This window comes from Terrapene carolina, unplaced genomic scaffold (assembly GCF_002925995.2).
Source record: "Terrapene carolina triunguis isolate 2854851 unplaced genomic scaffold, T_m_triunguis-2.0 Scaffold130, whole genome shotgun sequence".
NCBI lineage: Eukaryota > Metazoa > Chordata > Testudines > Emydidae > Terrapene > Terrapene triunguis.
The window spans coordinates 22,265,350-22,279,082 of NW_020664481.1; the positions used below are offsets into that span (position 1 = coordinate 22,265,350).

At 42.6% G+C, this 13,733-nt stretch overlaps 1 protein-coding gene across 2 annotated transcripts in view; it reads left to right on the forward strand.

Moving 5' to 3' along the window:
- Positions 1 to 2,200: 2,200 nt before the first annotated feature.
- The window catches only part of AMFR (autocrine motility factor receptor), a 40,370-nt gene continuing 28,837 nt past the window's right edge, over positions 2,201 to 13,733 (forward strand). For both annotated transcript variants that reach the window (XM_026652724.2, XM_026652725.2), the window contains exons 1-3: positions 2,201 to 2,527; positions 7,035 to 7,127; positions 10,219 to 10,383. In XM_026652724.2, the coding sequence (XP_026508509.1) occupies positions 2,303 to 2,527; positions 7,035 to 7,127; positions 10,219 to 10,383 (483 nt within the window). In that variant the 5' untranslated portion in view covers positions 2,201 to 2,302. The remainder of the gene's footprint in view (positions 2,528 to 7,034; positions 7,128 to 10,218; positions 10,384 to 13,733) is intronic.

The following is a 13,733-nucleotide window of genomic DNA, read 5'->3' on the forward strand; positions in this document are numbered from 1 at the left end:
CTGGCACATAAATACCTTGCAATGCCAGTTAAAGAAGTGCCATGTGAACACCTGTTCTCAGTTTCAGGTGACATTATAAATAAGAAGCAGGCAGCATTATCTCCTGTAAATGTAAACAAACCTGTTTGTCTTAGTGATTGGCTGAAGAAGAAGTAGAACTGAGTGGACTTGTAGGCGCTAAAGTTTTACATTTTTTTGTTTTTTGAGTGCAGTTATATAACAAAAAAAAATCTACATTTGTAAGTTGCACTTTCACAATAAAAGAGATTGCACTACTGTACTTGTATGAGGTGAGTTGAGAAATACTATTTTATCATTTTTACTGTGTAATTATTTGTAATAAAAATAATGTAAAGTGAGCACTGTACACTTTATATTCTGTGTTGTAATTGAAATCAGTATATTTGAAAATATATAAAATTATCTACAAATATTTAATAAATTTCAATTGGCATTCTATTGTTTAACAGTGCAATTAAAACTGCAATTAATAGCTATTAATTTTTTAATCATGATTAATTTTTTTAGTTAATCGTGAGTTAACTGTGATTAATCGACAGTCAGCTGGTGGTGGTTTGGCCTATGTGAAATGACTTGGATATCCGTCTAGTTCACAATGGAGATTTCACTCGTTTCAACGATGTTCCATAGGACAGAGACTAATCAGGACAGCTATTTCCTCACCCCTATTAGTGGTTCCTTCAGGGCCAAGTTGAGGCACGCTGGTACGGCTGTATGTGGAAAAACCACTGTCACGTTTAGTGGAAAAACTTCAGTTCTCCATGGCTGTCATGCCAGCACCTTGACACACATTATATTTATTTTTAAGCAGTGGTTCTCGACCAGGGATACACATACCACTGGGGGTATGCAGCGGTCTTCCAGGGGGCATGTCAACTCATCTGGATATTTGCCTAGTTTTACAACAGGCAGCATAAAAAGCACTAGCGAAGTCAGTACAAACTAAAATTTCATACGGACAATGACTTGTTTATACTGCTCTATATACTATGTCAGTGTTTCTCAACCTGGGATGGGGTTAGGGAAGTTGCAAGAGCAGGGCTGGTGTTAGGGGGTGGCAAGCAGGGCAATTATCTGGGGCCCCACACCACAGTGGGCCCCGCGGAGCTAAATTACATGCTTCAGCCCCAGGCGGTAGGGCTCTGGCTTCAGCTTCATCCCTGGGCAGAAGACTGAGCTTTGCCACCTGGGGCTGAAATCAGACTCCTGAAAGGGGTACAGTAGTCTGGAAAGGTTGAGAACCAGTACTTTAAAGAGTGTTAAGTGGGAAGGATTGTGAAATAACGCTATTTGCTCTCAGCAAGTCCAGATTTTTTATAACAGCATCTCAACACTGATTGTCAGCAAAGAGGTAGATTTGATACTGATTTCTTGATGGTATGGATTATTATTTTGTATACATTATTATACCTATAATGTATAAAGAAGTGTTGAAGCACACTAATTAGAGAGGGCGAGACTAGGTCTGGCTTCCATGCCTTTGCCATACCTGCTAACCTCCAAAGGACTCAAGGCCAGACTTTCAAAGGTATTTGGGTGCCTAAAGATGCCGATGGGGGCCTAGTGGGATTTTCAAAAATACCCGGGTGCCAGTTAGGTGCCCAGGTTCTTTTGGATAAAGGTGCCCATCTGCATCTTTAGGCACCTAAATACCTTTCAAAAGCTGACCCTGAGTTCACCCTAGGGTGGAACAGTCTGAAAAACCTCGAAGTATTTCACATCCTCATTTTTCCTTCCAGACCCCGTCCATCACCTCTCACTTCTCGGCCCTGGCGCTGCCCCAGTGCGTTGCATTACCCCGCGTTACACACAGGCTGAGCCAGAAAGGACAGGGGAGACTTTCCTTTGCGGCGCCTATTGAAGGCAATCAAAGCGCATCCGCCTTCCCTAGCCCCCATTAGCCTCCCTCCCCCCCAGCGACACTTCACACCCGCGGCCCCCCAGTCATCCCCATCCCCTCAGGCCCCTCCAGCCGGGGGCGGTGCTGGGCGATCGGCGGCCGCGGGCAGGCCCGGAGCGCTGCTGCGGGGCCGGGGCAGCACCAGGGGGAGGCGCCCGCCCAGGCCCGGCGCAGGGCGGAAGGAGGAGCCCGCGGAGGGCCAGCGAGTCGGGGCCCGTAGCTGCGTCCGCCGGAGTGTGAGCGGGAGGCGGCGGCTGCGGCTGCGGAGCCGGGAGAGCCGCCGGGAAGAAGCGTTAGGCCGCGGGCCGAGCCGAGCCGGGGGCGCGGGGGACAGGCCCGGCTCAGGGAAGCGGAGGGGGCCGCTGGAGGCCCGGGGCCGCGATGCCGCTGCTCTTCCTGGAGCGCTTCCCCTGGCCCAGCCTCCGCACCTACACGGGGCTCAGCGCGCTGGGGCTGCTCGGCAGCGTCGTCAGCGCCTACCGCGCCCTCAGCCAGGGCCCCGCCGGCCACTCGGAGCCGCCGCCTGACGGGGACTCTGCGCCCGGAGCCGGGCCCCAGCCCCTGGACATCGCCTACTACCTGCTGTCTGACAGCCTCTGCGTCTGGGTGAGAGCGGGGCTGGGCCGGGAGAGGGGCCCTGGGGCGGGAATAGAAGGAGGGGGCAGTGGGGGGAGAGGGGCCCTGGGGCGGGCAGTGGGGCTGGGGGAAGAGGGGCCCTGGGGCTGGAGTAGAGGGAGAGGGGCCCTGGGGCTGGGGGGAGGGCGGGCAGTGGGGGGAGAGGGGCCCTGGGGCGGGGGGGAGGGCGGGCGGGGGGGGGGGGGGGGGGCGGGGGGGGGGGGGGGAGAGCGCTGAGGGGTGGGTAGTTGAGCTGGGGAGGGCTAAGTATACTAGATGATCATAATGGTCCCTTCTGACCTTAAAGTCTATGATTCTATGAATGAGTGGATCCCGGGGGTGTGATTGCCTGGATGCCCCAGGGACCAGGCCCCAGGGACGCCTGGCTTGACTTCCAGCTCCCTCTGGGGATAACAGGGTCCCCCAGACTTGGAGGAAATAGTTCCCTCCCCCAACTAGCAGACTCTTGTGTAAATAGCACAGCCATGGTTCAAACATACCCTGCTGTAGTTCGCTGGTCAATGGATTGAATCTGGACTAGGTCTGTAGTGACTGATAGCTGCGACTGTGTGATGAGGCTGGTCATTGGTTTGTCTGAAGTGAATCTGATGGTCTGAGTCTGGTTTCCAAGGTCCAGTTATAGAGGTTAGACTCAGTCACTAAACAGAAGTCCTCTTTATCAGTTTCTGGGCCCATTAGTGTGATTTACACCAGGATTTAAACTGTCTGGGTCAGAAGAGATGTGTAAGGGGGTGTAAATTACATGTTAAATAGGTGCAAGTTTGCACTGGTAAACTTTAGTTTTAGACCTTGCATTCATTAGGGAATTTGTTCAACATTTCTCGCTGCTGCTAACACCATTTTGGCTTCATCAGCGTTCACAATTTTGGGAGCTGTAGAGTAGGCGGAGTGCCATTTTGAGTGCTGGTTTGGGTCTAAACACTAATGGTCTGTCTGCTGTCAGCTTCCCCTGTTGCTAAAACAGGTGGACTTGAGCCAATGCTAGCAACATTAAGAAACTTCTATACAGTATTGGGCCTTGCATGCTGGAGGCTGGAAGAAAACTTGCCTAGAATTTAGTCCCAATGTCTACATTACAAAAAATTGCTTCCCCGGTTAGGCTCCCTTGTTAGCTTCAGCAGAGAGGACAAAGAGTGTGAACACTCCACAGGAATTTAACTCACTTTGCCCTTAGAACTGGTCCCTCCAGGTCAGTATTGAGTCAGATTGGGAGAAGCAATCTGGACACCATGTTCATCATAGTGCATCTGTTCTGTTGCTAAGCAGAGATTTCTCTCTATGGCTGTCAGTTTGGCAGATTTGAGTTTATAAATTAAAAAAGGAGTTAAAGCCAGTTAATCTTCTGTTTTAATGTTAAAAACATACTTTACTCTTTTGGCTTGGACCCAATTTTGTAATGTTGGGCCCTGATCAAGAAATCATGGTTTACGAGTGTTTACTGATCTTTTAAAGGATTTTGTATGTATTTTTTGGAATTGGCTTCACACACGCACGCACTCACTCTCTCTCTCTCTCCCTCCCCCTCCCCCTCCCCCCTCCCCTCCGGGCTCTGCAATGGTTTTGCAAGACTCAGACTGTGTTAATTTACATGATCTCTGTGTAAAACGAAACAAAAGTGAGATTGTAGACTGTCTTTGTTGTCACTAAGATAGTAATATGTTAATTATGGCAGCGTACCCATGTGTGTATACCATAGTTTGTACTTGGATAAAGTATATGCTTTGTGCTCAATTTAATATTTTAATGTCTTTCTCTTTTTACATGAAAATTATTTTTAAAGTTAAATTTTTAAAGGGATGTTGTCAATTTAGGTATCCGGACACTACAAAACAATAGTGTTTACTATGCCTGTGACGCTTTGGGATTAGCCAATGAGACAATCCAAAACATTAAACATGATACTCAGTAATAAATGTTTGTAAGAGAGGATTATGTCTTTTGCCCAACATTTTGAAAGTTGTAAAAACAAGATTTTGCAAAACCTAAGGCGAGTAGAAATCTTTCCATAATCTTAAAAAGAAAAACATCACCTGCAGTGTCAGAAACCAAAACATGCAGCATGAGAACCTGAAAATGGAAGTGACTATAAATGACTACAATTTATTATTATTATTTGTATTACCATAGTACTTAGGAGCCCTAGTCATTGACCAGGACCCCACTGTGTGAGGTGCTGTACAAACAGAATAAGAAGACTATCCCTACTTCATTGATTTTCATTGTCCGTGCCTATTGAGATTAAAAAAACCTCAACGAAGAACATAAATAGTGACTGGGTATATTAGATTTTTAAATTCCTTTGTGTTTAATAATCCAAGGTGGTATTACCAATCTGTAGGTAAACAATATATGATTTTTAAATTGACTATGGGTAAATTTTCAAAAGTGCAAAAGACATTTAAAGGCTCTTGAGTCCCTTTAGAAAATGGGATTTAGGTTCCCAAGTTGGTTAGGCGCTTTGAAAAATTGTACTGTGTCCCTTTAAAGTGCTGTGTTATTGGGATGTATCCTCTCATCATTTCTTTTCTCACTTCTTGTGTCCTATATAGTTCAAAAGTTAATCAAAAGGATTGGTTGGCAAAAAAACGAGAAACCAGTTTAAGCGATTCAGTATTTTCTACTCATTACGATTTTCATTGAAATGGCTGTCAAGAGCTATAATCCCAGAGAGATTTAACTGGCGCAGTTCCAGAAAGCAGATAGGTTTTATTTATTAGGTTTTCAGGCCTGGTATGAATGATGTCACTGTGAACATGTTCAGACTGGAGTATTCTGACTTGTGTTCAGCAATTTAAATATCAAGGTGAGATAGATTTAGAAAATTTCAGCACAGACCAACCTAGAGCCTAATTTTGCTTGATGTCTATGTTATGCAAAGCATTACCTGTGACAAATGTGTAGTTAGACTTGCATGTTGGCATCAGGCATAACCAAGCTTTTATGGCTTCTGTAAAATGTTTATTTTTGGAAACTAAAATATACATTTGTAATTTAGGAGGGAAACAACTTGATCATTTTAGAAATAATTCCTTGTAAAGGACCCTGTCAACTTAAATTTGGCCCCAAATTTAAAATTTGCTAGCATATTTTTATCAACCCTGAGACTAACGGAAATATTTCACAATTTAAAAAAAAGTTCAAATGAATGTGTATTTTAAACAAATAAGTATTCTCCTGTGTGTTTTGAGTGGCAAATATTCCAAAATTAAGAACTTGGAAATGACACTGACTATAAGCAAAAGGGAAACTGACTTTATTGATTTTTATTGTCTGGGCTGAGAGAAAAGCAAAAAGTCAGAGCATAAACAGTGAAAAGTAAATGGATTTTAAAAATGATAACTTTGAATAATCTATTAAGGTGTTTATAGTAAGATATAAATTTGTTTGCAGCATATATGATTTTTAAATTGACAGTGTCCCTTTTAAGTACTAAGTATCAGATGGGTAGCCGTGTTAGTCTGTATCCACAAAAACAAGGAGGAGTCTGGTGGCACCTTAAAGACTAACAAATTTATTTGGGCATAAGATTTCATGGGTAAAAAACCCACTTCTTCATCAATTATTGGGAGTGGACCACATCCACCCTGACTAAATTGGCCTTCATCATTGGTTCTCCACTTGTAAGGTAACTCCCTTCTCTTCATGTGCCAATATGTATTTATGCCTGTATTTGTAATTTTCACTCCATGCATCTGAAGAAGTGGTTTTTTTACCCAGAAAAGCTTATGCCCAAATAAATCTGTTAGTCTTTAAGGTGCCACCAGACTCCTCGTTGCCTTTTAAGTACTGTATTTTTAAAATGTTAAAGTTTATGAATTTTATTCTAGAAAATGTTCACAATAATTTGTACTAACTGGTAAATCTGATGCAGTTTTAAAAGTTTTTGATATGTTAAACCGGTCCAGTTAAATGATGATTGCTAATCTAAACTACGCTCTTAGATTTAAAAATGTTTTGAACGACTCATTAATCATTTCTGAATGCCACTGACCTGATGATGTGGGGCATCATAAATCAGCTGTTGCTAAAGCTTAAAGCCAGTGGAAACCAGAAAGTAAAATTTACTGGGAACAAAAGTGAATTTGACTAGTCAGTTTTTATTGTCTAAGCTGAGATGGATAAAATAAGTAAACTAAATAAATAGTGAAAAGAAAATCAAATTCTGACATTTCATTTTTAATGATGTAAGGTATTAATGATAACTTGGGTAAAGAAATCAGTTTCCTTGCAAATTTAGGTGTGGTAGCTTGGTTATCTGCATAATGATGCTGTTGCTCTTAATGACACAGATCAGCGTTTCCACAAATGAAATGATAATGACATGCATTCTACTGTACTGTGCCTAGAAGTTAGGCTTTAGGAAGGGGCATATTTTACAGGCTAACTGAAACGAATACTGTACTGCACAATAACAAGGGGGTGAGATATAGTGCTCTCTTTTATGAATAGGACTAAAATATGTTTAATTTCTTTTTAGGTACTGGTAAATACTGCCTGCTGTTTCCTGATGTTGATTGCTAAACTAATCCAGTGTGCGGTGTTTGGTCCTCTTCGTGTTAGTGAGAAGCAGGTAAGTAAAACTTATGAGGTTTCTAGACGAATTGCCTTGCTTTCAGATTCTTGTTTTCTTAATCTGTCTCTTATTTATCTTCACATGGGGTTTTTTTGGTAGGTGAATGATTTTAATATCCCATCTGGGAATATTGAGAGTTGCACAGATTAACATTTAGCACCCTAACAGTTTTTTAGAGATACAAATGTAGCTCTTATGATTTACAATGATTTTTTTAAAAGTAAGATTGATTTTGCCCATCTTTCCATCAAAATTGCTTCCCTTTTTAACCCCAAGCTTAGAAGGTGATTTGTCCATGATTTGGAGATATCCCCTTTTGATATTTTGAAAATGCACATTCAATAAAATGTATGGAAGTTTAAAATAAACCAAGAAGCCCTTTGCAGTTCTCTTATGGGTAAACTACTCAGTTCATATATAAGCACCCATAAATCTTCTGGCTTGTTTCTGAAGAGGAGCTTTAATTTTGGTGGGCTGCTATTTTATTTTAAAAGGACACCTATCAACTAAGAAATTACACTTCCTTCAAAAATTTTGATCCTGAGCTTACAAGTGCTCTTAATTTTAAAGGGAATTAGAAGAAAACAATTCTCTATTTTTGATTTTAGTTTACTTTGTGCACTTGACAGTACTTTTTTACATAGTCAATTTCACTGTTTTAGTACTGGTCAGCTACAACTCTTTCCTCATGCTCTGCCATAATGACATAACTCTCATGCACCTTCAGCCTCTGCAAGAAGAGGAGGTTTCCCATCAGTGGCAGTCGGCAGTCACGTGCACAGAGAGGGCAGGAGAGCTGAGCCCAAGCTCATTTGTTACTGGCCCTAGGCTTGCCCCTCTTCTAAACATCAGCAAGGAAGCAGGAAAAACGCTTTTTAAAGGATTTTAAAAAAGATTTCAGGACATACTATTTAAAACCTGTTCTATCAGAAAATGGAGTTATTTTGAAAATTAATTTTCAAAAATCAAGTTGACTGTGTCCCTTCAAAATATGTTTTTTCTCTCTCTCTCTCTCTCTCTCTCTCTCTCTCTCTCTATATATATATATATATACAGACACACACACACACACATGCAGTCATTGAAAAAAATTAAGCCATAGAAGTTTTAATGTAACAGGCATGCAGTGCAAATGGCGCACTATTATTTACTTGTTCATAGATCTCTTGCAATCTATCATATTGGTGATTCACAAACCTAAAGACCTCTGAATGCAGTACCTATGCTTTAAAAGTGAGGCACTCTCCCAGGGCTTTGCGCTAGATTTTTTTCAGTTGTCTGTGGTGACCATATGTACATGGAATTCAGGGCAGTGTCAATGCTAGTTTCTAGTGTGTTCACTGTCCCTTTAAAAATTGAAATGTACTTTGATAGCTTCCTTTGAAAGACAGGCTATATATGTTGGGTAGGTCAAAAATGCGATCATCCTGAAGGAATTATTAGCCTGTTCTAGCTGTCTTGCTGATGATTTCATTGTGTTTTTATAAAGAGGATTGATTTTTTTTTTTCTATAAAGCCTCTCCATGCCCTGCAAATTGTACCGTGGCTTTTATCCTGCAGTAACTAACCAGTGTACTATCTTTCTTTCTGATTGCATGTGTGTGGGAATGATTTTCCTGTCCCACTGTTGCTCATCTCCTCCCTTCTTGCATGTAGCCATTATGTTGGAGACCAAGCATCTTATACATTGAGTGTTTTTAGAGGGTTAGATTTTTGTGACTTTCTCTTAATTTCCTACAATGGCAGAAGAAAGGTTTAATATGTATATACCAGCAATCCAGAAATGAAAATGACAATATTGGTAGCCTCGCAGCCACATTGCTATGATACTGAGGATCCAGTTGAGATCAAGGCCCCATTGTGTTAAGCACTGTAGAAATACATAGTAAAAAAACCTTTATCTACAATGCTGCACTGTCTTGTTGCAGTGGTACAAAAGGAAGATCATTTAGTCAATACACCTTAAGAGAAAGGGGTGTCTAGTGGAGGCTAGGTAGATGACAGGCAGCATGGATAAAAATGGATGATAACCTATGTTAAGGCTTAAATTTACTATAATCTATTTAAATCACTTAAAATAATTAAAAAAAATATTAGAACATGTTTGTCACCAAGTTTTAAAGAAAGTCAAACCATTGAGCTGGTGGGAGTGACTGGCTAAAAGCCTGGAACCAAAGTTTGTTGACATGCTAAAGCAGCTTTTGACTGACAGCAGTAGCCTCTTTTGCAGGTGTAGAGATCACAATTTTCTAACATAGTTAATTTTTATATTTTTAAATTATCTGGATAAATGTGAGTTAAGTAATTTAATTGCTTAAATTAATGTTTTTATAGTGTATCCTCCTGGTTAGCAAAAAGAAGCACCAAATGTAGTGTAAAGGCTGTATTTGTTTGCAAATAAGCATGTTTTAATGGCTACCAACCAATGGGAATCAGCCTTCTTTAGAAAAATAACTAAAAAGTACAAATGCAAATCATTAAAATTGGTGATTTAAATCCATCCACCTTGATGGCAGGAATTTCTAATATTTCTCATTTTTGTGTTGTTCATATCCTGTTATTTTAAAAATAATACAAAATATCCCCACCTAGCTGTCCCTATAGCTGGCCTATCACATTTTCATACTTCTGTTTCCTTCATCTTCCCTCCTGCCTATTATCTGTTGCACTCATCTTTTGCTTCTTAGCTCAACTGAGACCATAAGCTCCCTGGAGCAGGGACTGTCCTTTTACTCTCTCCAATATCTAGCACAATGGGACTTGTAAGTACTGTCCTAAAGCACTGCTAAATGATAGTAGCAGGTAATGCAAGTGACTGTGAATTGGGGTTTCTACTCCCCATTCTACCACTGACTTGCTGTGTAGCAAGTTTCCTACTTGTGAAATGCGGATACTTCCTGTCTCATGGGTGCGTCATGAGGATTAAATAATTGTGAGACATGTCGTGATTGTCAGATGAAGAAACTGCATAAGTGCAAATTATTATAGGGTTTTTTTAATTAATAAAATAGCCGGGGTGGATAATTTTGTATTTGAGCTTTGTGTAACTACTTTGATTACCTACAGAAATAAATATCTTCCTTTTTAGCATCTCAAGGACAAATTCTGGAATTTCATCTTCTACAAGTTTATCTTTATTTTTGGTGTGCTGAATGTTCAGACAGTGGAAGAGGTGGTCATGTGGTGCCTCTGGTTCTCTGGGCTTGTGTTTCTCCACCTCATGGTTCAGCTGTGCAAGGATCGATTTGAATATGTAAGTTTTTCCTAATGCCTGTGTGTTGGGAGATGTGAGTTCTGCTCCCAGTGCCAGCACTGACTCACTGTGTGCCCTTGGTTGTGTCACTTAGGGCTTGATTTTTCAGAGATGTTGAGCACTCATGTCTCCCATTGACTTCAAACTGAGCTGCAAATCCTCAGCACCTCTGAATATCAGGTCCTTAACCTCCCTGCTACAGTTCTCCTATCTTAAATGATCATCCCATGTTAAATGATATTTATCCTTTTTCATAAAATGCTGAAAGATCCTCAGATGTAAAGCTCCATGTGTTCTTGCCTTGCCTAGAATTACTGCTATAAATCTTTTTTAAAAAGTGTCCTCCTCAAATTGCCTTAGCTAAGAATTCTAGAAAATCGCCCTCAGTTTGATGCCCAGTTAGGTAGTTTTCTGAGGGTAGTTTGAAATTTTTTTGACCTCTCAAAGTAAAATTACAAAGAATAGAGCAAAAGGAATTGGATTTCACTGCGTATTTATAGTTTCTGTGCAGTTTTCATGCTTTGAAATAGTTATGATCATTGTGCCTCTATCAAGAACTGGTGGCACACAATGCATCTTTATATGTACCGTATATTATAAACTGTATCCCAAACGATATCTGTATTAGAGAGTTAAATAGTGAGTCACAGAGGGGGAGAGTAATGAATAGGCTCAGGCGAGGAGGAAAGACAGTCTTCATCTGGGAAATTAAATGTGATGGAGGATTGCAGAGAGGCCGTACCAGGTGGCTGGAGCTGTAGAGGACATGGCTTTTGCACCAATAGCAATGAGACTATGGAGAGCTAAGATGGTTCTAAACAAGAATAGGGAGCAGAGTAGTGAGAAACAATGCCTTTGAGTAAGTTATTGGAGTGCACATTTGATAGGGGTTTTAAAATGAATGAAGTGTCAGTTCAGTTTTAGTTAAATAAACAAATTGACCCTTACGCACACTGTTGTAATCTGATCCCTCGAACTGGGCCAGGTCTGTTTATTATGCTGGACATATGACTAGAGATATAATGTAGATTACAAAATTAAAAGCTTTCACATGGTAGTGTGTGTGCCACAATATATGTTACCTGACAAGCACTTTAATTCTCCTTTTTTATGGACTATTATTGAGATTAGAAAAATCAGCTTTGTACTTGAGTAATTGTAGACACTTAAATATCTATAAAGTACGTGCTGCTTTCTTTGCTTCAGTGTCATTAAATAAAAGCCTGAGCCAGACTGAATTCGCTGGTTTACCCCAAACTCTATATTTTAAGGCCTCTTGTACTCCCAATTTCACCACCCAGGAAGGGTTAACTTTCCAGCAGTTTGATAGTGGCCTTGAGTGAAATGAGATTGAGTGGGGTGGAATAACTAAACCAGAGATCAACAGGAAGGTTATCTAGCAGTTCTTGGTGTACTGAAGTTATCTTCTAGAAGGCTAAGAGAGAGCAGACTGTAAAGGTAGAAATGCTTATTACGTTTGAGCGAGAGTTCTTAAGAAAGGAGCTCTGGTACTGGGACTTCCTTTCTTGTTGAAGGAAAACATTAAAGTCTGGATTATAACACTTTTCTTGATAAATGTGTGACTATGAAGTTGACTCCAACTCAAATGGGGAAAGAAGAATGAATTTAGCAACTGAATGCATGAAATATGTGAGCCAACTTAATAATTAACCAAACACCCCAGACTGAGAGTTTCATCCTTAAATTAAGATAACTTTATTTTTGGTATAATCTATAAGCAAAGCATATAAGAATTTTCAGTTAAAATTATATGTAATCTTAAATAATATAAAGGAAATATTTTTCAGTCTTCTGATCAAAAGGTGAGCATGGTCTACCAATACCTGGATGGGGAGAGATTTCTGATGGCTCTTTAATCTAGGAGAAAAAGGCATAACAAGATCCAGTGTTGGAAGTTGAAGTTAGACAAATTCAAACTAGAAATAAGTCACAATTTTTTAACAGCGAGGGTAACTAATCATTGGAACAACTTACCTATGGAAGTAGTGTATTCTCCATCCCTTGACATCTTTAAATCAAGACTAGATGTCTTTCTAAAACATACCCTCCAGTAGGGTTGCCAACTTCCTAGTCGCGCAAAACCGAACACCCTAGCCCCGCCCCCGCTCACTACATTCCCCCTCCTCTGGTGGCTCGCTCTCCCCCCTCACTCACTTTCACTGGGCTGGGGCAGGGAGTTGGGGTGCAGGAGGGGGTGAGGGCTCTAACTGGGGGTGCAGACTCTGCGGTGGGGCCAGAAATGAGGGGTTCAGGGTGTGGGAGGGGACTTCAGGCTGGGGCCGGGAGTTGGGGTGCAGGAGGGAATGAGGGCTCCAGCTGGGGGTGTGGGCTCTGGGGTGGAGCTGGGGATGAGGGGTTTGAGGTGCAGGAGGGGGCTCTAGGATGGGGGGTGGGGCTGACGGATTTGGAGTGTAGGAGCGTGCTGTGGGTTGAGGCAGGGGGTTGTGGTGCAGGAGGGGGGGAGGGCTCTGGGGTGGGGCCGGGGATGAGGGGTTCAGGATGTGGGAGGGGGCTCTGGGAAGGGGCTTGGGGTGCGGGGGGGGCTGAGGGCTCGGGTGGGGCCAAGGATGAGAGGTTTGGGGTGCAGGAGGGTGCTCAGGGTTTGGGGGGGGCAGGCTCAGGGCTGGGGCAGGGGGTTGGGGTTCAGAGTTGGGGTGTGGGCTTACCTCGGGTGGCTCCCAGTCAGCGGCGCAGCAGGGCTAAGGCAGGCTCCCTGCCTGTCCTGGCTCCGTGCTATGCGCACCCCAGAAACAATCAGCAGCTCCAGGTCCTAGGCAGGGGGACCAGGAGGTTCCACGCGCTGCTCTCACCTGCAGGCACCGCCCCTGCCCCCAGCTCCGAGTGCGGAGCCGGTGTTCAGGGCGGGGGCAGTGCGCAGAGCCCCGTGGCTCCCCTGCCTAGGAGCCAGACCTGCTGCTGGCCGCTTCCAGGGTGCAGCACGGTGCCAGCCAGGACAGGTAGGGACTAGCCTGTCGTAGCACCGCTGACCAGACTTTTAATGGTCCAGTCGGCAGTACTGACCGAAGTCACCAGGGTCCCTTTTTGACCGGGTGTTCCAGTCGAAAAGCAGACACCTGGTCACCCTACCCTCCAGCTCAAACAGAAGTTATGGACTTGATGCAGAAATTGCTCGGTGAGGTTCTGCAGCCTAAGTTATGCAGGAGGTCACTCTAGACAATGGTCCCTTCTGGCTTTAAAATCTGTGAATATAAATGAAAGCTAGAGTCACAAGGCCTTAGGGAGTGTATGTGCGCGTTTTGGTTTTTTTCTTTCTCCCTGCCCTCATAGCTGCTTGGGTTAGCTGGTTGAGGTTGCAACATTGGTTATAT